Source organism: Lynx rufus, unplaced genomic scaffold, assembly GCF_022079265.1.
Source record: "Lynx rufus isolate CCGP_SWC_20201006 ecotype Redwood Valley unplaced genomic scaffold, mLynRuf1.p SCAF_13, whole genome shotgun sequence".
Classification (NCBI taxonomy): domain Eukaryota; kingdom Metazoa; phylum Chordata; class Mammalia; order Carnivora; family Felidae; genus Lynx; species Lynx rufus.
Genome location: NW_025814827.1, coordinates 17932137 through 17957884, shown reverse-complemented (window position 1 = coordinate 17957884; position 25748 = coordinate 17932137). Strand labels below are relative to the sequence as shown.

General features: G+C 40.9%; 1 protein-coding gene across 1 annotated transcript in view; it reads right to left on the bottom strand.

Annotated features, from left to right (window-relative positions):
• The window catches only part of ALDH1A2 (aldehyde dehydrogenase 1 family member A2), a 98613-nt gene extending 81238 nt beyond the window's left edge, over positions 1-17375 (bottom strand). The window contains exon 1 of the mRNA XM_047075058.1: positions 17181-17375. Within this exon, the coding sequence (XP_046931014.1) occupies positions 17181-17297 (117 nt within the window). The 5' untranslated portion in view covers positions 17298-17375. The remainder of the gene's footprint in view (positions 1-17180) is intronic.
• Positions 17376-25748: the final 8373 nt, after the last annotated feature.

Sequence of the window (25748 nt, the reverse complement as noted above, 5' to 3'; positions counted from 1 at the left end):
GAGTTCAAATTCCACATTAGGCGTGGAGCCTACTCAAAATATTAAAATAAAAAAAAAAAATAAAATAAAATAAAATAAAATAAAATAAAACCTCCTCATCCAGTGGATGTAAGAATTAACTAGATTACTGAAAAGTCTGGAATAGTGTGTACTCAGAACTTCTAACTGATTCAGATTCTGAATGTAAACAACCAATTCAAGACAATTTATCAGTGCTCTTAAAAAGCTAGTCACTGATTGTTCTGTGTTTACTCATTCATTTACTCTTCTCTCCATTGCTAGTAACTAAGACCTCTTCGAGAAACCATCAGAAACAAACAAGGCGAAAGGATAGGTGGAAGAAGGTAATGATGGTGAAGGCCATCCGACGTATTAACTGGTCTCCCGTAATTTCTGATTGCTACTCTCTTCTGACTACCATAAAGACAGGTCAGTGCAGGCTGGTTCACACATCCCAGGGTTTCCTGGGCGGGAGAGGGTCTGAGCGGTGGTGTGGGAATGTTCTTTCAGAAGAGGAAACTCAGCAAAGGGCTTTCATGCCGTCCTGTCAGTCTTGAGAAAGCAGGAATGTAACATGATTTCTTTTGTCTTGTGCTTGGAAACAAATGTTCCTTTGCCTATCTTCTCTAGGTTTAATTAGTCTTCTGTCTTTCTCAGAAATCAGCCTGTTCATTTGCAAATGGCAGACATCAGAAAGGCTAGTGACTATGAGTGTAGGTGTTGGGGGGGAAGGAGGCTGAAGTGTTTATTTTCAAAGCCACAGGGGTCCCCATTTGAAAAAGCACCCAGCTTATCTCAATGTTTTTGTTTGTATGATTTTGAATTAAAAGGTTGGAGCAATTCATTTAGGAGATTAAGCTGTCTTTACAATGAGCCTAGCGGCCCTATTTATTCACTAGTATCCTTACGGTTTTTAAAAAAGGTTTTCTACTACACTCTTCATTAGTGCAACAATTTTTAAAGATTCCTTGAGTATTTGATTTTTAATGCCAATTAATTTTACATTAAAATGATGTTCATTGCTGGTCGCCAATAAAAATCACAAACCATATGTATAATAACAGTTTAGGATTGACAGTTTTAGCAAATTAAATACAGGATGCCCAGTAAAATATCAATTTCAGAAAAACCAATTAAATTTCAGTATAAGTATGTCCCCAAATCACAGGGAAATCATGGTGCATTCTTATATTTAAAAAGTATTTGTTACTTACCTAAAATTCAAATTTAACTAGACGCTGTATATTTTATCTGGCAACCCTACCAGGTTTTCATGGAAATTGTACAAGCTCCACAAATGCCAAGTGGAAACTAGGAGAAACTCCATTTCATTACTTTATTATTATACTTAAACTCGCTTCTTGCAGAGCTCAACTTCATCAGTCAGAATAATACTCCCCAGTATGCGAACAAATAAACGGATACCTTGGGAAATCAAGTGAATTGTGACTACAGGATGGGACTGAGTTCTAACCACCAAAGGCCATTCATTTATGGTAATTTTCTCATTGTGAAAAAGTGAACCACAAAAGGGACAACTGGTATCTTTAGCTAAATTAGAACTTAATGTCATGAACTACTACATTTAAATGCCAATGTCATCTTTCATTCATGTTACAAAGCAAACATCCTAAGCAGAGAGAGGCTGAAACACCCCAGCGCCCATCCTAAAGTTGAAGAGGCCTTTGAAACAATAAATGAGTGATTTCTCCACACTAAACATTTGCTTGTGACAGTAAACAAAAAGCAAGCTGAATTTTATATAGCACAATCATTTTCGTGTATCTGTTGATGCAGTTAAAAGAAGAGAGCAATTACTGAATTTTTTCTTTCAATTAAAATTATAATTATTGCCCTTGACTCAAATCTTAGCAAATACTCTCAAATATAATTACATCTATGTTGTATATGATTAAATTCTTCCTTATTGCTCTCCACCCTTACAAATATGCGAAAAGATCTGTGTGACACCTTCCTCTACCCCAGGAATTTATTGTAATATTTACAGTAATTAATTCCTAAAACCTGAGTTAATAAAATGTGATAATGAACTAATAAACCTAACTGTGCATAGCTTATAGAGTCAATTTCATTACCCTAAAGCCACATCTAATATTTAGGAAGAAAGATTTTTTTTTTGCAGACCTCAAATCGCCTTAATTTTTCTTTCCTTTTTGTCTTTCTTTTTAAAATAGGCACCTTCTTGACAAAGGAAAAAAGGAAAGGAGATGTCAAATGAAAAGCTCAAATTAACCTTCAAATATCTAATCAAGAAATCCCTATTTGCCACTTAAACAAGATATTAGAAAAATCTTGCTAGGACTTAATTTTGAAATCAGCTCGCGTTGGAGGTAAGTCTTGCTAACACTTGAAATTGCTAAGAAATGCCACCAAAAGCCGCCACTTGACCCAGAATTCCTCTCCAAGAAAAACTAGCCATAACTACATGTGGGACCTTGTATGAGAAACTGCCAGAATGTCAACTTCATTTGCAGTGGCCCCATATGGCCTGATCGCTCTCCCTGGCATGATAAATCACTGGCAGAATCCTTACCTTCCTACGTTTGATCTCTGCTCAGCAAGATGTGGTTTTGATGTGAAGAACTCCAGATCTCTTAGGTCAGAGACAAATAGCAGTGGCACTGACCTGCAAAGTGCTAAGTCTCTATTAGACTCAAGTGAAAAGCCATAGGCTTCTGACAAGCTCCCTCGCCACAGACTTTACTCGACCCACCGTGGTTTTCAAGAGCTCAGCCTGACAGAAGAGCTGCTGAGATGGCTGGGAGGAAATGCCAACAAACCTTTTCTTTCTACCACTATTACCTAGTATTAAAATCAATCTTCTCTAAGATTTGAAGAAGGAATTCTCTTGGGAGTCACTGGTCTGATTTCTAGTACTCTAAGTCTTTAACGAACACAATGTTTTTTTTAATTTCCGGTGGCTCTTTATGACACTGTGAAATCATTCATATATGAAGAATCATGAACAGATTTCTGTGGACTGCTTTCCGGTAATTATAAGGAAATCCTTGGGAAAATATTTTAAACATTGCTTCGAGTGAAAATTTGGGGTCCAAGAATAGGGGTTTGCAAATAGACGTACAAACAAGTTCAGTATTTTCCTTCTGATCCTCATAATCCCAGGTCCGGGCCCAGGAAATGAAAGAATTCTGAAGGGTCAGGGTGGGGTAAGGAACTCTTACAGCTCTTTTCCTCCAGTTCTTTTCATAAGTAGGTAGATTAATAATACACATCTCATTCTACCCTATGATTTTATAAGTAATAAAACTGATGTCCAAGGAATTTAAGTAACTAACCCAGTATCACAAAGCATTTTCCTATTCCCAGAGCCTAATATAGAAGAGAGTACTCAATAAGCTATCCAGTAATCTGTTATTTGTTAATTCCATGAATCTTTATCATGTGCCTACGTATACAAGGAACTGTTAAAAAGCATACATTAGTGGCAGAATTGGGCTCATTCTGCTTCCTTGTTCATTACTCCACAATGCACCCGAAAGATCTTCTGTTTCAAAGAAAGGGGTAGGTGAGTGGGACTGAAGGAGGGAAGTTTTTCAACCTAAAGTATGTGTGTGTGTGTGCATGCGCGCGCGTGTGTATATATATGTATGTTGCTCTCACTAGAAAGTTATTCATTTCAAAACACTTTACCTGGAATTCACTTTCTAGTTGTGGTATTTTGTCTATTAGTCACCATGCAAATGAAATCACAATTTTATTTTCTAGTACTCATTCACTTATTAATTCACTCAAACACAAAAATATGTGAACCACACTTTGTGTCAAGACCACCATGATAACCGGCTTTTATGAAGATTCGAATCCAGGAAGGAAACTAGTCTACACATCAAGCAAAAACTGGATCCCTTACTTTGGCATTGTCAAATACACAAGTTATTTAACAGTAATAATAAAAATGAAGATCTGAAACAAGCCTTAAAAAACCACATTTGAAAGACTTCTTGCAACAAGTTCAGAAGCTATTTGTTATTGTAAAAATAACTACACACTCATTCCAAGAATGGTAAGACTAAAATTAGTATAAAACTTTAGTTGGCTGAAGTGATGAAGAACGCTGAGAAAGCAGTGCGCTATCACTTTAACAGCTGCATTATCTCAATAGCCGCCCCCTTTACACCACTCACAATTAGAGACACTCATAAATAAGCCCCTCATTAGCTCTCTGGAGAACGAAGTTGGTGACTCTGCAAGTGTTCATTCAAAGCAGAATGTTTGGTTTATTTTTTAGCTAAATGTAGTTTATGTACCCGTGTTTGTACGTGCACGTCTATACTAAGTGTTGAGCAGTAATCTCTCTCCTTAAGTCAGATCATCAAGAGTTCCAAAAATCACTATTTAGTGTACTTCTTTTCCAAGCCTTCTCTTTTTCTCTGTTGGAATTCCTGGTAACGATACCAGAATGTGGGCAAACCTCATTAGTCTCCCTGCTGTTTACAAGACAGGATTTATGCTCAATGTGCTGAACACAAGGACACACATCACTAAATGGCTCCAACTACCACCCAGGCTCTAATCTGAGAAATTTTTCACTCAGTACAAATACCTATCGGCACGGAGGAACACGGAAGAGCAATTACGGCCAACACATGTAGTCTTTTAAGAGTACACCAATAAATACCCATTTGTGAAGGTTAATTTAATGCAACCCAGGCGTTATCTGGAATAGTGTGTGTCACCAATTCAATCCATTAAGTAATTACTAAATTCTCAGGAGGGCTCACAGAAGTCAAATGTGGTTATTCCAGGTTCATTGCTTCTGGTGTCCCCGAGGACCATTCGGGCCAACAGCTGGAAGAGCTGACTACAAAGGTTCCCAGGCATAACTAGACATTTTACGAAAACAGGTAAATGAATCTGACCAAGGAATGAGGGTCATCAAAGGCTTGCCTGACAGAAATACTTAGGGAGGCAGAAGACAAGCAGAAGAAAAGAGAAAAAGATGGAAAAGGTGAGAAGGGGTAACTCTGAGAAGTAGAGGAGAAAGGGAAACGCGTTCTCTCTAAAAGTGAAGACGGAGAAATCGGAAGACTACTGGGTTTGGCTTAAAGGAGACAACCTGTCAGGAGATTCTTTAGATGGGATTTTTGAGCCATTTACGATAAAACATTAATCGTGCATTCCAACCACCACCCTCTGGGCACTGAAGTTCTGTTACAGTATAAACACTGCATGAATTTCTGGGGTCTACTGTCTATTTCTCTATTCTGCATCCCCGCAGAGGCTACATACAATTGACAAATCTAATCGGAGTAAGATTCCAGTTGGAAGCTTTAAGTGGAAATGACTGCCCATAAAAGGCAAGGTGGAACACATCCACCTAAGTCGTTCTGGCAAGTGTCTCTACCACATAGGTTATAGTCAAGTTACACAAAATGATGGCCCATGGAAAGACAAAAAGCATTTGGAGCGCCTGAGTGGCTTAGTCGGATAAGCATCCAACTTCGGCTCAGGTCATGATCTCACGGTTCATGCGTTTGAGTCCCACGTCGGGCTCTGTGCTGACAGCTCAGAGCCTGGAGCCTGGCTTCAAATTCTGTATCTCTGTCTCTGTCTGCCCCTCCCCCACTTGCATCCCGCTCTCTCTCAAAAAATAAATAAACATTAAAAAAATAAAATAAATAAAGAGGAAGCATTAGAAAGCATATGAAATATATTCGTTTGCAACAGTCTCATCCGTACTCACTGCCAAGTAAATCTGAAGAACCATAACAAAGAAAAGCACTTTTTGAACTGAAAAAAAAAATACAAATAAGCAGGTGTTATTAAGGGCAGTATATAACTGCCCAACCAGTGGGAATCCAAAAACACAGTTCTTTACCACAGTCTGAAGAATCACACCTAAGTATTGATTATATCAATTCTCTGTTTTTCTTTTTTTTTAATGAACACTTTCACTTTTATGTCAAGTTGAAATTGCTACTAATGGTAGCTCCCATACCTACTGTGACTAAGTTGGGGATCCACAGTCATAGAACTGGGCTTGGGATTATCCTATACAACACTCAGCAGAGCATTAGGCTGAGTTCAAATTTTACTGTCTTTGTCGTCGTGGTTCTTAAGCTTGTTACTGTTGTTATGAACAGAGAAGGAAGAGAGCCAAGTCTTGGAATTGAAACCTACTAACTCTTGAGCCTGAAAAATTTGTTTAACTTTAATATGCTTGACTTACTTACATAGTGGGAATATTAATATAGTATCGGTATCATAGGTTGTTGCAATTATTAAATGTAATCATATGGGAAAAGCACTCTGGAAATTATACTATTAATAATAAAAGGAACTATCAGTAGCCAGTAATGATAATAAAATCTAACAAGTATTCATTCAACAAACATTTCCTAAGCATTTCACTATAAGGCACTGAGCTAGATGCTTCAGAAATACTAAGATGAATAAGAGTTTATAATCTAATACAGTGTAGGAGCAGGGAGTTACACCAAAAAATATAAGCATACAAGGCTAAAACTGTACCATTCAGGAGTAGTGTAAACAAGTAATATGGGCATTCAGAGAATGTAGGCTCATCCCCTCAAAATAAGTTTGGGACCGACAATGTCAGGTACTATGTAAGCAAAAGGCACAAGAGGGCTAGCTCCAGTTTTAAGATTGGAGAATTTCATTCCTCCTCAGGTAGCTTCTTTAGAGTTAGAGATCAATAACTTAGAAATCCAAACACAAAAGTGAATGTGTAACACCAGCTTTGAGTTTAAAACACAATGAGTTAAAACATTAACGAAATATAAAGCAATGTTATTTTCAAGCCTGGTGCTAAGGAATGACTGAAATTCTCTAAGCTAACACAATGAAGCACAGTATGGAATTAGTCATTCAAGGGAAAGGTCCATCAGAAATTCTTTCTCACATTATGTTAGCTGTCATCCCTCCAGTTTTCTCCAGTCCTATAAACAAATAGCACACAGTGAACCTGGTAATGCCCCTTCAAAAAATGAGTGGTGTGTGTGTAAGTGTGTGTGTGAGGGGAGGGGAACAACAATAACCAACATTTGAGCACTTCTTCTGTTCTAGGGAGTATAAGAAAGGTAGGGAAGTAACTCTTGACATGGAAAACTTACAATGATCATATCTCATTTTATACAATGACTCCTTAAAGGTAGGTTTACAGAATGCCCTACTGTTGTTAGTTTAGGGAAACCAACAAGTACTAAAATCATCCACCAAAGTAGGACTAATTTCTGATATTTTCCCATTACAGAGAAGATCAGGCTTAGAGAAAAACCACACATTCTGAACCTCCTAATATTATTCCAGAATTGCACAGAATATAATTCTGAAAAATTCTTTACACATTAATATCATTTGCTTTTCTTATATGTTACATCATTTGTCCTTAAGATTTACCTGTGTCCTTATACATAAACAAATACAAATGGGATTAATTACAGGTAGATTAAGGCACAAATGAGAAAGGTAAATTTTTTAATAATAAAAGTAAACTTCAGAAGACTATGTAAAAGAATACCTTGAAAAACTTGGAATAAGAATGGATTTCTTTAAAAAAGACACCAAAAGCACTAACCATAAAGAAAAGATACAAATATTCCTCAGAGTTCCCGGGTGCCTCAGTCGGTTACGTGTCCGACTTCAGCTCAGGTCATGATCTCACAGTTCGTGAGTTCGAGCCTCCTGTTGGGGCTGCACTAACAGTGCAGAGCCTGCTTGGGATTCTCTCTCTCTCTCTCTCTCTCTCTCTGCCCCTCCCCTGTGTGTGTGTGTGTGTGTGTGTGTGTGTGTGTGTAGGTGTGCGCTCTCTCTCTCAAGTTAAAGAAATAAACTAAAAAAAAAAAAGAAATATTCCTATTTGCATTTAAAACTACATGACAATTACACTAAATAAGAGAAAGAAAAAGCACAAGGGGGCAGAAATTTTTCACACTGTATATAACTGTCAAAGAATTATAATCCCAAGTACATAATAAAAGGCTACAAATCATTAAAAAAAAACATACATATGCAAACAGAAATGAGCAAATGATATACTAGCCAACTCACAAAGGAGGACAGCCAAATGGCCAATACACATATGAAAAGATACTCAACCTCACAAGAAATCAATGCAATGCAAATTCAAATAGCAATGAGATACCATTTCACACAGACTGGCAAAATTTCAGAAGTATGAGAACTCCGTATTTCTGAATGGAAGTGAGGTGACGATAGAGAGTAGCAGGTACTTTGATACCTGCTGGGGGTAGTGGCAACTAGTGTAACTGTGTTGGACAGAAATTTGGCAATCCCTAATTAAGATGCAGATCCACATACCCCTTAAGCCAGCAATAATATCACTTCTAAGCATACATCCTAGAAACGTCTCTCACCCAGGCAAGTAAGGAGATATGCTTAGGAACATTTAGTGCAACATCACTGTAATAGCAAAATGCTGGAAGTATCTTAAATGTCAATTAGAAGAATGAATGAAAAATTGTAATATATTCAAGGAATGGAATACTCTGACAATGAACGAATGACAATGTAAGCATTGCAAGTACATCCAGTAACACGGAGGAATCTTGAAAATAGCATGCTATGAAAACAAAGCAAACTGCAGCACAGTACCCTTTGTGTAAAAAAAATTAGCATGCAAAACAACAGTACATATTGTTTATGAGTACATGCAGGTGCACAGATACGAACACCTATGAACACCTATGAGGAAGATACATGCCTCTGAGGAAGGAAGGGGGAAGTAAAGAAGGGAATGGAGGAAAGCCACAGGTGGAGTTTCAATGCAGTATTTCTTTAAAAAAGAACAGAAGCAAATACTGCCAAATGTTAAGAGCTAACAAATCTGGGTATAATTATACATGTTTGTGATATTATTGTCTGTAATCTTCTACAGGCTGAAACATTTCATTGTCTGTCAAGTATGTCCTACGAAACAGCGCTATTGGTCTGCAGAACCTGAAACATCTCTTTACCTTCTGAATACTCATGGTGCCTTCAGGACATTCATCTCAAGCATTTGCACCTTCTATTATGCACCATGTGTGTATGTTCTCACCCCATACCCAAGTGGGAATCCTCTCCAGCCTCTTCAGGGCAGGCCCCACGATCTATGTGGTGTTTCATGCCAGACAGTGACTAACAATGCTTTGCACACAAGCAGTCCTAAATAAATGTCAAATGAATAAACAAATTAATAAATTCAGACAAGCAAAAGGGTAGCTCTGGCTATAGTTAAAAATGACCTCGAAATAATAGAGTTAGATACCCTTCCCTGTGAAAATCAAGTTACATTGGTATGTTGGGGATCAGACTGTAAAATATAGATGAGCATTGCAAGTCACTAGTTTCAGGTTTTGCTAGGGAATTTAACCATACTGATTCCTGATCTCCCAAAAAAGGATTCAGTGTAAAAGTCAATTTCTACACCTAGGGAAGTAAGACTTTAAGTTATCCTCTGTAGATTTCTATAGATATTTCCTAATTTTATCTTATCAGGCAAGTTCTTATTTCCCCTTTCCCTTCCCACCCTCAACACTCCATCAATACACACACATCAGCCCAGAGATCTGGTGTGTGTATTGTTTGTGGGCACTGGGGAAAGAGGGAACCAGGTTACATCTGCCTGTTACTAGGTTTACTTAAAACCACAATATTTTGCAAGATCCACTTACCCGGAGGTAGATTCCATCATACGTGTGGGAAGAGCCACCCACTTATACCACTTTTTGTTTGACTAAGTTTAAGAAGTCCCTAAAAATGACCTGGGGCAAAAAAACAATCCCTAAGAGTCAGTGGACTTGAAATCAGAAGACATAGGCTAGAGGAATGAAAAGTATGTACAAGAAAATGTATAAAAATATAATCTTTAATTATTTGGAAATTTCCTCCTTATATTTTATAATCAATGAAGATTGGAAAGTGTTTGGGTACTCATGATATCCTAAATTCTTTGTAAATAAGAGACAGGTATGTCTAGTTTTTAACTGGACAAGAGGTTTCATCTTTCCAGAGATCTAGGAGTAAAGCAACTGTGACTCCGGCTCTCCAAAGGTCAGATTGTGATGAGGAAAGGAAACAGAGCAGATAACTGCTTCTGGAGGTACCAAGGCTGAGCTGAAGTGAGAAGAAAAGTTCTTTCTACAATAAAAATTAAAATGTTCACTCACAGACATTCTAATTTTTAACCACATTCTACAGAGGTCAATAACCCCCCGTGTTTAGCCCCAGGGAAATTTTGTTGAGAGCCTAGCAAAAGTCTAGGTGGTGAAGCACCCAATTATTATTCCAACTGGAATTTTCAAAGGCTGGAAGTATTTCCAAATCATGTGACACAACAGAGCTGTGCTGTAAATAAACTCACTGAGAGTTAAGATTTTGAAGGGAAACAATGTAAACCTGGCTTCATCTTTTTTATTTTTTTAATGTTTATTTTTGAGAGAGAGACAGAGACAGAGTGCAAGTGGGGGAGGGGCAGAGAGAGAGGGAGACACAGAATCTGAAGCAGGCTCCAGGTTCTGAGCTGTCAGCACAGAGCCTGACGTGGGGCTAGAATTCACAAACTATGAGATCATGACCTGAGCTGAAGTCAGACCCCTACTCAACTGAGCCACCTAGGTGCCCCTTTAATTTTTTTTAATGTTTATTTTGAGAGAGAGAGAGAGAGGGAGAGAGTGAGCGCACGTGTGCGCATGGGGGGGGGCAGAGAAAGAGGGGGACACAGAGTCTGAAGCAGGCTCCAGGCTCTGAGCTGTCAGCACAGAGCCTGACTCAGGGCTCAAACCCACAAACCATGAGATCATGACCGGAGCTGAAGATGGACACTTAACCCACTGGGTCACTCAGGTGCCCCAAACATAGCTTCATCTTAAAGGCCAACAAACAAGCAATGGAGAAATGCCAGAGGTAAGAAATCCCTAATTTGGATAATCTCATATATCTGAAAGGTAAAATGGAATGGAGCTCAAAGATAGATGTGAAAAAGCAATTAAAAATTATCCAAAGTCGGGGCGCCTGGGTGGCTCAGTCGGTTAAGCGGCCGACTTCGACCTCAGGTCATGATCTCGCGGTCCGTGAGTTCGAGCCCCACGTCGGGCTCTGTGCTGACAGCTCGGAGCTTGGAGCCTGTTTCAGATTCTCTGTCTCCCTCTCTCTGACCCTCCCCTGTTCATGCTCTGTCTCTCTGTGTCTCAAAAATAAATAAACGTTTAAAAAAAAATTTTTTTTAAATTATCCAAAGTGACATTATGGCAATCACTTCTATATGCATCAGATTTGGTGTTTGAGGGGAAATGACTGGTTTTGAAATGATTTGTTGCAGCAAATAAAGAAATTAATGAAATGCTAGAAGGGCTTTCAAAATAGTCACTGCATTTCACTTTCTGGAAGCTGCCAAACTGGGCAGTCAGAACCAATGAAAAGTCTCTTTAGCTTTAAATTATAGGAACAAAGATACCTTCCCATTTCTAAAAGGTATATATACTATCTGAGAATGTACTCAAATGCTGCCATACCTCCCAGATTTATGTGCCAAAGACTTGGCAACACCTTTGCCCAAACTACTTAAAATGCCAGAAACGGTTGTCTGCCATCTGACAATTAGGGCAAGCCACCTGGGTGTACTGAGGCATATTAATGCCAGATTTCGCCACAGTGTCAGATATCTAATTTGATTCTTTAAAAACCGGCTGGGAAATTGTTTGATTTAGTGACTTTTAGTAAAGAGAAGACCTTAGTAGAGAAACTGCCCAGGGATCTCATTTGATGGAAATGTAGGGAAAACATATAAGGGACCCACAGCTACCCAGAATATTAAACTCTCATGGCTAATTAAAATAGTAAACAATGGCTTGTCTTGTAAAAACCTTACTGACCATACAATTCTGATCTTTCTTAAAATGGGCCTGCATTTATTCGTAACTACAAATGTAAAAATGAAATGGAATTAGCTCTTGGCTAACTATCATTATATGTACTTTCACACAGTTTTTCATTTAGCCCTCACAACAACCCCTAGTAAGTACATATATGACCAAGGTTTGAACAAAGACCTACTTTAACTCAGAGCCTTTCTTTTTCCAAATCAAGAACTTACAAACTTTTTCTAAAATATAGGCCATATAGTCTCGGTTGCAACTGCTAGACTCTAGCATTGCAGTCTAAAAGTAGCTCCAGACAATATATAACTGAATGGGTGTGTCTGTGTTCCAATAAAGTTTTATTTACAACATCACACAGATAGTCTGTAGTTTGTTGACTACCACAAGCTGTCACTGAGATAATTAAAGCAGACAAAAATATACACCAGTATTTCTATTTCATTATCCGACTGCGAAAGACTAGAGACAGAAGTGCATATGTTGGTATTTGAGATGTTTTTGGTCTGCTCATATTTGAGATGTATTTGATCACTGTGCTTGTGTAATGCAACAGAGAACTTATATTATGCATGCCTGGCTTCTCTTAAGCCTTGCTGCAAGGAAATCAGACCTCACACAGAACAGGCTTCTCAGAGTATCTTCTACCCTCAAATAGAAAATCTATTATTCCTCATTTTATAGAAATAGACGACAGAATTGCCTCAGCAAATGATGATTCCATATGGTAGCAGAATCCTGTACAGAAGGCATCAGGGCAGGACTCCAAGAGAATTATCTATTTCAAGCCCTACAATAAAGTTGTTTAGCAATACAGTTCTTTTGCAAATCTGAGGTTCCTATAAACATGAGGTGTTATTCATAATTTATGATAAAAACTATCTTGATTAGAGATTTGGAAACAATTAGACCCACACCATGTTTTAAGAAATAATCTCTGCAAGGCACCTGGGTGGATCAGTTGTTAAGCATCCAATGGCTCAGGTCACGATCTCACAGTTCATAGGTTCGAGCCTCAAGTCTGAGCTGTCAGCTCAGAGCCTGGAGCCTGCTTCAGATTCTGTCTCCCAGTTTCTCTCTGCCCCTGCCCCGCTTGAGTGCTTGCGTGCTCTCTCTCATTAAAAAAAAAAAAAAAATCTCTGAAATAGGCAAGAATCTGATTTTAAAAAAAAGTAGAACATAAAAAGTAGTTAATTTAAAGTCAGGGAATCAAAAGCCACATGATGTAGCTTCTTCCTAAGAAGAGTAGACCAGCACATATTCTCCCCATGTTTGCAACAGAAAGAACACAAAAAAATAAAGATGTAAACTCTCTCTCTCTCTCTCAAAAAAAAAAAAAAAAGTATGTTACTGTTAGGAAAAGCAAAGTGTATTATGGTCAGGAAAGACCCATCAGTTTTTTAAAAGTCAAGGCCAAGGTCTTTCTTATCAAGTATTTCTACTTCTTCCTATTCGCACTCCTTCAAAAGGTTTTGCAAGGATCAGATATGGTACACATTAAAGTGCTAGGTAAACTATTAGACCCTATAACCAATGTAAGTGGCATTATGTATTTTTTATCATTATTTGTTACTACATTGATCAACTGAACTACTGCCATGCTGACAATTTTTGGCGATCAATCTTTCTAATAAGATCCTAAGCTCCTGGAAGGGAGATGCCCAATTAGCTTAACAGGAAACACTGTTGTTAGGAATACTAACAACACTCAGTGGTCACCCAAACATCCTTTGGACAGAATTGAAATTGACAGCAGAAAATAGAAAATGTTCAATAATAAGATTTTAAATAAACAAATAAATAAGTAGAAGTTACCCAATGCACATTTGCTCTGATTTTCAGTTGTCTTTTATTTTTTCTCTTCTAGTTTAGTAGTTTAGTAGGTTAGTACTCCATTAATGTTCCTTTCTTCCCTCTGTTCTAGCTCCTCACAGAATCAGATGCTGGAAGAAAACACAACCCTTTATGTTACTGTCAATTATAGGCATAAACTGTCACTGAAAAAACGCTCAACACAGAGACAGCACAATGCCTCTGCGTGTGTGCACGTGTGTATAATGGGGATGTGGCAGTAGAAAGAAACTAGTAAAGACAGAAGAGACGACAGAGACAACAGACAAGGTAGGGGTGGGATAAAGACAGAAAGATTCCAAAGACCTTCTGGGAATCTGGAAGAAATCTCCCCTGCAGTTAAGGGCAGTCGGTAGTGCTAGCCTTAATTTTACAACGTGTGAACTCTGATAATATATTCAGCCATACAAAGTTTGAAAAACCAGACTGATGAAACAGAAACAACTCAGAAAAGTTTTAATTCATAGAAACACACCTAAAACCAATCAGATTCCTGCAATAGCTGGTAAGCAGTCTTCTGAGGATCCGAGCAGGAGAGTATACGCTGTCTTGGCCTTAAAGTGGTCACCTCGCTACTTCTTGTTGGTAAACTTAACACTTTCTTGACTAATGCAGTCTTTTCTTTAAAACAACAACAACAACAACAACAACAACAACACCCCATATTCCTTAATAAGGAATCATTTTTAAAACCTGGGATCTAGATTGCTGCATTAAGGAAATAAAACTAGATCTATACCAATGATGGTATTGCCACTGATCATTAGTCTAAATCGGGTACTGGAACTTCAGACAGGTAGGCTTATTTTAAGAACTAAATGTAAAATCACTACAAGAGCACAAGTTAAGCCCTTTCAGTATCTATGGGGACTGAACTGTAATTCTGGAGTATTTTCACTGGACCTTTGACAAAGATGTAAGTTTTATTTCTAATAATCTCCCCCACTTCCCCCTTCATAAAAAATGAAAAATACATAAGATCATAGATCTTAAATGCAAGATCATAAATGCAAAGTTTTCTAAATGCATGCAACTTGAAATTCTCATAATCTGACATTTACACGTAGGCAGTGGCTTTATGTTGGTCCCCAAATCACATTTACAAATCTTATCGTGATACCCTTAAAGATGCATTCGTTCAACAAGACAAAAATGATGAAGGATCCATCTTGTTTATCCTGCACGGCTTTGTGACACAAACATGGGATTTGTTTCCTATGTGTTCTTCAACAAGCCCTCCAGCATAGTAGTTCTTTAACCATTACTCTTTCAAAAATCCCTCTCATGAATGTGGTACTACTGTTCTAAAGGACGAACTGTCATTCTACCTTGTTCATTCTTCTGCTTGAAATTACCAAGATAATATCCCTCCCTTCTGATCATAAGTGAGTTTTTAAAAACCTTTCCATGGATCTTATTTTTCCTTTTAAGTAAAAAAACCATTAGCCTCAGCTACCAAAAGAACAGATTCTGCTCTTCACATTAAAAAAGCTGCTCACCAAAGACGCTTGTGTCAGAAAATTTAGAAGTCTCACTAAAAAGCTGGGGGGTGGGGAGTAAGCTGCTGGGAATCTTCACAGATACCTGATTTAACAAGGTTTTGTGAAAAGAGCTTGCCTTTAGATTAGCATTACTCAGTGTTTATGAGGGTTGTTTGTCAAGCCAAAAATAAGGCGCCTCCTCCCCACAAATTAAAAGAGTCAAGTTTCGATCCATTATTTCATTTCTGATTGTTTTTCTTTGCAATAAGTGGGAAAGTGGATACTGGATAAAAGTCTCCTCCGAGCTAAAAGACTCCACATTAAAGGCTTCATTTAGCTATAAATCAGTTGTCTTTCCTACTGGGGGAGAACAAGAGAAAAAGGGAGCGGGGGTAGCTGGAGAAAAAAGAGAACTGGAAGAGCTTCCAAATTAAATTCCGAAATACCTACTGCATACCTAAAACTCCTTTCCGGGACTGTGAGGAAAATCCCAATGAAAAGCTAAGACTAAAATCGAACCTTCCAAAGTATGAGAGTAGGGTCCTGTCTCACAGGGAGATCCTGAATCTTAAGATCTTTAAAGAGGGGCTGGAGAGGTTAGCGACCCTCATAAAACAAAGCGTTTATGCTTTGTATTTCCCTGCTCGTTCCCAAACCCAGAGATGTGCCACGCACTGGCACTATTGTTATGCAAACAATGCCTAAATGGCTGTAACCACTAACGACCTCCCATTAAAATGGCTTTCAAAAATTTGTCACACCATCTAAAAAAGCTAACAGGTACATCAAATCCATCATGAATCGGGCACTCAGAACACGAATCACCTTGATTTGCATCCTAAAACTCAATGCAAGTAAAATTTCAAAATTCGGATATTTAAAAAATTTCTCTTTCAACCATTAAGCCAGAACCAAACAATACACTTCTCAACAAATTTAGTTTATCCTGTAGTAAGAATGATGGAAAACAACTTTAACCGTATTGTGTGTCTGGGAAACGCGCTTTGGTTTATCGGGAACAATTTGGGGTAGAAATCAATTGAAAGTAATAGAAAAACAAGAGAACTGTAAAATGAGCTCCAAGGAACATGACATTAAATCCCATCTTTCTCCCCCCACCATGTTATAACTTTATAATCACCCCGTGTATCTAATCAATATATTTTTTTCCATGTGGAATTCGTAGAAAGTGAATTCAATTCCCATTAATGAAGGTAGCGCATGCGTATCCTTTTTTATATGGCCCAGCAACAAATCCTGCTTGGCAAACCCAAAATGTCAGGGTTCGTTATAAAAAATGATTTCTTTTCAGTCCGAGAGCGAGCCCGTTAATGCACACTAATTTCGAGAGTTTCTGCGTTGTCCAGAACTGCCACTGCCTACAAATGCCGAACGAAATGCCCAAGCCGGAGGCGCCGGGAGGCAGCGTCCAGGTTTCCGCGCGATGCGTTAAGGGCGGCCCGAGCTTCGCGCGCCCTGTCGGCCCCTCCCGAAAAGCCGCTCGGCACCGCGGGCTTCCGAGGACCGAGCGGGGACTAGCAGCCCAGCGGCCCCTGAAGGCGCAGGGCCTCTGGGAAAAGCGGCCGGGTTGCGTGGCCCACCTGGCGGGAACCCTTCTAACCCCCATGAGTCGAAGCGGTGCCGACGCCTCCCCCGCGACAGTCCGGACCCCGAGAATCGGATCAGGAGGCAGCGGCAGACGCGGCGTGGGTGAAGAGCCGTTGACCGCGACCCCCAGCGCCGCGTTCAGGTTGGGGCGAGTCCCCGAGGCTTCCCGAGTCCCCGACAGGCCTTCGGAAGCCCTAATCCCGAGGACGGGGCGTCCCTCTGCTGCGCGGGGATGAGAGGCTGGCCCCGGACGCCCCGGCCCCTGACCCCGTCACGCCGCCCTACTCCCCTAACAGATCAGGGACAGGAAGGAAGGTTCTAGAAAGCCTCGGTGGACGGCAGGTCCTCGCCGGGCGCTTACCTTGGTGTACTTGATTTCGAGGTTGGGCGTGGGCGACGGCAAGAGGTGCAGGGACGCCATGAGGGCGGCGGGGTCGGCCTTCACCTCGCCGGGCATCTCGATCTTACTGGAAGTCATGGTGGCGGGCCGAGGTCTCGCTCGCCCGCGGCGTGGGCTGTGCGGGCTGTGCGCGCGGTCGGCGGGCCGGGGGCGCGCTCGCCTGTATATAGGCAGGTGTCAAGCTGGGGCTCTTCTTATTGGACGTGAGGGCCGAGGCGCGGGGGGCTGGTCCATCCTACCTAGGACGCCCGGGCGCAGCCCCGATTTACATAAAGCCCGCCGCCCGCGTTGCGCGATCCGTTCGCTCCGCGCCCACGGTCAAGTGCGCCTGGCGACTACCTCGGCCGCGGGGACAGGCCCAAGCCACCGCCACCGCCGGCCTCGACGGCCAGAGCCCGAACCGCGCTGCGGCCGCTCGGGGCTCCGAGAGCGGGACCGGCCTCGCTCCGGTCCGGGCGGCGGCGGTGGGGGGCGCACCTTAGCGGATGTCGGGCGTGGGTCGTAACCCCAGGAGCCGCACCGGCGGGGGCTGACGCGGTGCGTTGGAGTTAGCTCTCGGAGCTCAAAGGGCGGCTCTTGGGGCGCCAAGCGGGCTCGGCAGAGGAGGGGGTGCGTCAGGGGCCCCTCCCTCTCGCGTCCCGGGGCCCTTCTCTCCCGGAGACCCCGGGGGCGCCCTCCGCTCTCTTTCTTCGGGCAGGTGGCCTAGCACACACCCACTCCCCTCAACGGAGCCGGAGGTGCACCGCGGCCGCAGGGTCCTGGTCAGGCAGTGATGAGTGCGAGTTCCTCGCCCCACACTTAAAATTAAGTATCCCCGCCAGGCAGTCGACTCCGCGCGGCCATCGCCCAGCTTTTTCCACCCAGCTGCTGCCCTCTGCCGGCCGGGACGGCCCCGGGCGGTCCGCGCTGCGCCCCAGGATGAGGGTGTCGGTCCTCTGAGGGAGTTGGCGTGTTTCCTTGGCCCCTCTGTCTTTCTTCTGGGATGCCCCCTTCTAGCCCTCGTTCTCCTCGCCCCCAAATAACTCAAGGATATACTTGTTTTGTTTTTCTGTTGTTTTTCACGCCAACAGGTGAATGTCCCTCCAGACATTGGGTTCCTCGCTCTACTGCCCCTTTGGGTTTGAGCTTCTGTATTTATACCCCTTTAATGTAGATGTTTACCTAGCTCCAACAGGCCTTCTTTTAGTTTGTGGGATCCTAGAGGTCAGCATATAGGTGTACGTCAAGAATCCAGAGATTCCATCCCAGAATGGGCTTTGGGCTATGTGGGCCAAATCTGGGCTTCAGATAAAAAGACCTTTATAGGTCATGTCTGCTCCTCGCTCCCAGTGCAAGCTTGACAGGGGCCTACTGATTCTTATCTTAAATGCCATTTTCAAAGCCCTTAGAACCTCATTTCTTTGGCTGTTAAGGGTCAGCCTGAAGAAATTTCCCCTTGGATACTTTTCCTAATTAAAAGTGCCTAACACTCAGTGCCTGAATGCTAACCAACAGTAGAAAATAGACAAAAATGTTTCACTTTAGTATTAGGTCTATAGAAATAAATTCCAGCCTCTCAGAACCCAAAGTATCTACCCAAGTTTACGTGAGTGAATTACCTCAGCCTAAGCAATAGGTAGATCTCAATTCACAGAGGATCGCTATGGCCAAAAATTGTATTTTAGTTGACAGTATATCTTCGTGAGCTATAGTTTTTTTTTTTTTTTAAGGCTTGGAGAGTTGGAGATACAATTGAGGAAATAAATAAATACATAAATAAATAAACGAAGTCCAGGAGTTAGTTGGGGAGAGGGGGAGAAGATACTAGCAAGGGGAATCAATGGTGCTTGTGGAACAATTCTGCAAACATGTTTTGCAAGGTGCCTTACTAGAGTTTGGGTTACAAACAAAATGGATAGCCTTTGCCATCAGTGAGCAGGAACCCTTCCCCACAGGGAGGTAGATCACTATGAGGGACTGTGGGAAAAAGTTACAACCGTATGATCTGGGACTCTACTAAGGAAGAGGTCAGCTCTCTGGGAATGCTGACCTTGGAGCTGGGCCTTACAGGAAGAGGTGGAGAGCGCCTGGCTGGCTCAGTCAGTTGAGCATCCCACTCTTGATTTCGGTTCAGGTCATGATGTCACTGTTTGAAAGTTCAAGGCCCACTTCGGGCTCTGTGCTGACAGCACGGAGCCTGCTTGGGATTCTCTCTCTCCTTCTCTGTCTGTCCCTCCCCTACTCATGCTCTCTCTCTCTCATAAATAAATAAATAAATAAATAAATAAATAAATAAATAAATAAATAAGGTGGAGCTTCCTTCCACAGGGGAGGAGAGTACAGAATAGGTAGGAGGGTCCACAAGAGCAAAGGCATAAAAATTGGAGAATGCTTTGATGGGAGGTGGAGAGAGAGGCATCAATGTGGCTGGAGCAGCAGCAGATGAGGCTGGCAAGGCAGTTGACTCAAGGTTGTAAGGACCTTAATTCTTGAGATGCTAAGAAACCATCAAAAGAGGGGCACGTGGGTGGCTCAGTCAGTTAAGTGTCCGTCTTTGGCTCAGGTCATGATCTTGAGGTTCGTGGGTTTGAGCCCTGCATCAGGCTCTGTGCTGACAGCTCAGAGCCTGGAGCCTACTTTGGATACTGTGTCTCCCTCTCTCTCTGCCTCTCACCTGCTCGAGCTCTCTCTCTCTCTCTCTCTCTCTCTCTCTCTCTCAAAAACAAATACACATTTAAAAAAACCTCAAAAGATGTTGAGCATGAGAAAAGGGGAATCTGTATAATTTAAACAGATAAACGAATACTGTCAGGAAAGACTCACAAAGTAGAAATAGTTGAGGTATATTCTTCTCAAAGCATGAGACAGACTTGTTCATCCCTGAGGCATCTCTTGCTTGTGGACTCTAGTTCTAGCACTGTGGCTGGAAAAGCTCTCCCAGGGAAGAAACAGTATGATGGAAGTATTAGCATTAATTACACAGTGAGGTAGAGCAAGTAAATAGATCCCTCTTCCTGGAAATACATATCAAAACCACAATGAGATATCACCTTACAACTGTCAGAATGGCTAACATTAACAACTCAGGAAACAACAACAGATGTTGGTGAGGATGCAGAGAAAGAGGATCTCTTTTGCGTTGTTGGTGGGAATGCAAGCTGGTGCAGCCACTCTGGAAAACAGTATGGAGGCTCCTCAAAAAACTAAAAATAAAACTACCCTATGCCCAGCAATTGCACTACTAGGCATTTAGCCACGGGATACAGGTGTGCTGTTTTGAAGGGACACATGCACCCCCATGTTTATAGCAGCACTAGCAACAATAGCTAAAATATGGAAAGAACCCAAATGTCCATCGGTGGATGAGTGGATAAAGAAGATGTGGTATATATATACAATGGAGTATTACTTGGGAATCAAAAAGAATGAAATCTTGCCATTTGCAACTGTGTGGCTGGAACTGGAGGGTATTATGCTTAGTGAAATTAGTCAAAGAAAGACAAATATCATATGACTTCACTCATATGAGGACTTTAAGAGACAAAACAGATGAACCTAAAGGAAGGGAAACAAAAATAATATAAAAATAGGGAGGGGGACAAAACAGAAGAGACTCTTAAATATGGGGAACAAACAGAGGGTTACTGGAGGGGGTGTGGGAGAGTGGAAGGGCTAAATGGGCAAGGGGCATTAAGGAATCTACTCCTGAAATCACTGTTGCACTAATTTGGATGTAAATTTTAAAAAATAAATTTAAAAAAATAAAAAAGAGATCCCTCTTCTCCAGGCAGGAAAGGGATCTCTAAGCTTTTCCTCATAAACAGTTCCAAAAGGTCTAGTGCATTTTTATCCAATTCAAGATGGGGGACAAGATTCAGCAGAAAAGAACAGTGAATTATAATTACTTTTTCAGCATACGTTTTCTTTGTTCCTGTTCGTAGGACTTACTCTGCTTTAACTCCCTTGTAAGGCTGCTTTAACCTCTCTTCTCACATTCTAAGTCTTCCCTTTTCTTCTCTTTCCTTCACTATCTTCTTATTTTCTCATTTTCTCTTTGGATTTCACAATGGTTAAAGTGGCGATCTTCCCCACCACTACCTTTTGATATCTAGCATTTTGAATTTCAGTCTTTTCCATGATTTGGTTAAGAAACATTTTTTCCCACCCTTATAATGTTTCCTTCTCCCACCCTCTCCCATCTGTAATTATTTATTGTTTAGGATACATGTTGTTTATAAAACCCCTTGCACAACGGAACACAGGCTACAGCATGATCTATTTCCTTGTGAAAACAATTTATTAGGCCTGGTGGAGCCAATATCCTGGAGTTGTAGAGGAGAAAAATAAATTCTTGCCTCATATTTCCTCACCTAAATAATAGAATGCAAAGTTGTAATTTTAAGGTATTTGCCTTATGTGAGCTTTGATTTTTTTTTTTTAAGGTATGAAACCAGAGCAATTTAGGATTTTTTTTTTTTGCAGTTATGCAGGAACAAATTGAAAAACATGCTTTAGAAAATCAGTGAAGGAAACCAAATGGAGCACAAAGATTCCTCCCAACCAAGGAACACTTTTGGTTTTGACAATAACAATGTCCAGCTTGAACTTCGAGCTTCCACATTCAGGGGCTATCGCAGCCTCAGGTGGCCTTGCTTAATTGCCTTCCTGTTCCCATTACTAACCATGATGACAGCCTACCTTTTCTAACAGATATACTCGCATTTTAATTTATCTGCAAAAATCAATCACACATTATAGCATTTCTCTCTTCCGGGTTAATTGAATCAGTTCCTTAAATGTCTCTAAGTCTAATGATTTAAAAGGAGCACATTGTTTGAAATATTTTAAAAATTAGGGGCCTTGGGTTGTATGCAGAATGATCTCAGTGCTTATTTCAGATATAAGTGTTTCCTAATGATCTCATTCATCTCAAACGGGATATATGCTCAGCTACTTTATTTAAAATGTTTCCTGAAAACTCTAACAGGAAAGCTTAATGCAAAGTATATTTATAGAGAAATGGTATTTAATTTATTTAAAAAAATCTTCTAAAGAACTTTACATGTTTTTATCCAGAAATGCTTAATGAAGTATTTTAGACCCATTATAAATACTTCTGTAAAACAAATTCACTTATATTTTTATTTAACATGAATATTAACTTTTTATTTAGGATCTAAACACTCATTTAATTATCCTGTTCCTTCCAACATTTAGAAGAAAAGAGGCTGAGATTGTGGCATTTATTAACCATAAAAATTCTCTACATATTAAGTCCTTCATACCCCAGTGTGGCCTCTGGTCACTGTATTCTATGAAAAGGGGTATTTATGGTTGCAGGGATTATATTCCTAATTGGTTATGACTCCAAAAATAATATTTTGATACAAAACACACTTCTTTCCCTTTAAAATATATCCTCCACCTTTTGGGAGCCTCGAGAGACTATTTTAAAAGTGGAAACTAGATTCGTCTTTGTTGTAAAGCCCAGTTCTACCTCATATATGTTTTAGAGACTTCAATCTAGGGGCAGGGATGAGCTCAGCACTTTATCAATAATCAAACTTAACAGGCACAGGGAGAAATTAAAATCCCAGCTATGCAGCCTTCTCTGCAGGGCCGGAGGAAAAGGGCATTAGCGCCCTCTGCAGTTGATGGCATGTATGTGCAAATGAATGTGAAATGTCAAAAAGCAATAGTTTGGCTTTAGTGTATTTTATCTGCTACTGATGAGATATGTTTGGAGATGTTACAGTTTTAATTTGAATTAGGTTGGAGGGGGATGAATCTCAGAATGCAGAAAAATTTCAAGCTGCAGTTAATTTAGGAGAGGGACTTTCATTAAAAAAGCTTTTGACTTTTAGGAAAAGAATGGTAGTGTTTATTAACCAAGTTTACCACAGAAAGTGAAGTACTTAGACCCCTACCGTCCTGCTCACGGAGTAGTCCAGAGCATGCAGTATACCACAGCAAGTCATATGGGTGTGTCTCAGATTGGAAGCAGCTATTTTATCATGAGGAGTGAGAAAGGGTTGCTCAGGGTTGCACGCTCCAGAATTTTTTTTTCTTGCCCACATTAAGTGCTTACTTTGTAATTAAGTTAAGTTGGCTTTTCTGTTTTCCTTTCATGTTCCATAATTTGCGGTTTTGCTTTTACTTTTAAAATTCCTCACATCTACGTGGAGAAACGGGAACCCTCTTGCACTGTTGGTGGGAATGCAAATTGGTGCAGCCGCTCTGGAAAGCAGTGTGGAGGTTCCTCAGAAAATTAAAAATAGACCTACCCTATGACCCAGCAATAGCACTGCTAGGAATTTATCCAAGGGATACAGGAGTACTGATGCATAGGGGCACTTGTACCCCAATGTTCATAGCAGCACTGTCAACAATAGCCAAATTATGGAAAGAGCCTAAATGTCCATCAACTGATGAATGGATAAAGAAATTGTGGTATATATACACAATGGAATACTACGTGGCAATGAGAAAAAATGAAATATGGCCCTTTGTAGCAACGTGGATGGAACTGGAGAGTGTGATGCTAAGTGAAATAAGCCATACAGAGAAAGACAGATACCATATGGTTTCACTCTTATGTGGATCCTGAGAAACTTAACAGGAACCCATGGGGGAGGGGAAGGAAAAAAAAAAAAAAAAAAGGACGTTAGAGTGGGAGAGAGCCAAAGCATAAGAGACTGTTAAAAACTGAGAACAAACTGAGGGTTGATGGGGGGTGGGAGGGAGGGGAGGGTGGGTGATGGGTATTGAGGAGGGCACCTTTTGGGATGAGCACTGGGTGTTGTATGGAAACCAATTTGTCAATAAATTTCATATATATAAAAAAAATAAAAAAAAAATTCCTCACATCTACGCATAACTCTTAACTGCTATGACTTCCTAGCCCTTCCTAGGGCTCTCCCATTCTTAAACATAAGCTCCTTCCCCAAGTCTTTCTGCCCTTATGCGGTCATTCATCCAAAGGGTCTTTGTTCATATAGAATTGTCACATGAACGTTGATGATATCTGGGACAGGGATCCGTATTCATGTTCACTAGAAGATGAGGTAACTGAACAGTCATTGTCTCTCTCTTTCACATGCTAGAACAAGCCATTGAAAAGACAATGAGGAACACTTTAGATGTCTTGACCACAGAGGGGGAATGCCACTTCTTTCTTCCCTATCACCCAGTTCAATCTGTGAAAGCACAGGGCAAAAATGGGAGGCATTCAGAGCCAAGACACTGACATCCAATTTGGATATCCAGCCCCAAACCAAGAGGACAGATCTCTTGCTTCAGGCATACATATTCCCCCTTTCAGGGCATCTGGGACTCCTTGGTTGCTGGTGCTAAACATAGATTTTTCCTCCCTCTGTCAGTCAGATAGCTCCAATTGAACAAATATTTACCGACAATACATTATGAGCCAAGCATTGACATGGAATCTATGAAGAACAAAAAAGAAGTGTGTGGAATGATGGGGAGGCTGCATCATTCAAGGGCCAGATGAGACAGGAAAGAAGTCAGACGATACAGTGTAGAATAAGAGGGAAAGGTGGTGGCAGACAGGCAACAACCTATTCACAAATACTTTTATCAGCCTTTTCATGGACCTCACACTCTTCTAGGTGCTATGGGGGTTATAAGACACAAGTGGGAAAGATAATAGCTTCCAAAACATGGACCCATAAGGAATTCGTTTGGCATCTTTTAGTGTTAAGCCAGCTAATGGGTTGTTGTTGGTTTTTTTTTTTAGTTTTATTTATTTTGAGAGAGAGAGAGAAGGTGCACATGTGAGCGGGGTGGGGGCGTGGGGATGGACAGGGGACAGAGAGAGAAGAGAGAGAGAATCCCAAGCAGGATCCACACTGTCAGCATACAGTTTGACGTGGGGTTTGAACTTAGGAACTGTGAGATCAAGACCTGAGTCAAAATCAAGAGTCAGACGCTTAATAACTGAGACCCCAGGCACCACCATCCCCCCAGCTAGTGTTATTGGAGAGGTTAAAATAGCTATTTGTAAAATTGTAATTCCCAAAAGCAAATACTCAGAGCTGAGATTCCTCCCACTTCCCAAATCCAAGTTAAACGTCCTCAAGTATAAAACCTTTTGGTACAGACCTAGCCAGAAGAGAAAGTAGAGGGACCAAGGGCAGTTGATCTTTCTCCCTCACTTAGGAAGAAAAGAAAGTGTGTGTGACATTAGGTCATGTATCTAATGCTTCCATACCTACTGTGGATTGATGTTGTCACCTCACTTCTGCTTGGTTGGTGGTGGGGGTGGGTGGGGTCAGATATTCATGGAATAGTCCAATGGTTTTCAACCCAGCTTCCAATTATAATCATTTATGGTGCTTTACAAAAATATGGAGGCTGGGTCCCACATCCAAAGATTTCAGCGAGTCTAAGGTAGGGCCCAAGGCACTGCTATTTTTAGCAAAGCTTCTAGGTGTCTATTAAGGCACAGCCTATTTTAAGAACCACCGGTTAACCCACAGAAGGTTAATTCAGAGGAGTTACTTGAGTCCACTCTGCCACCTCTGGATTGGA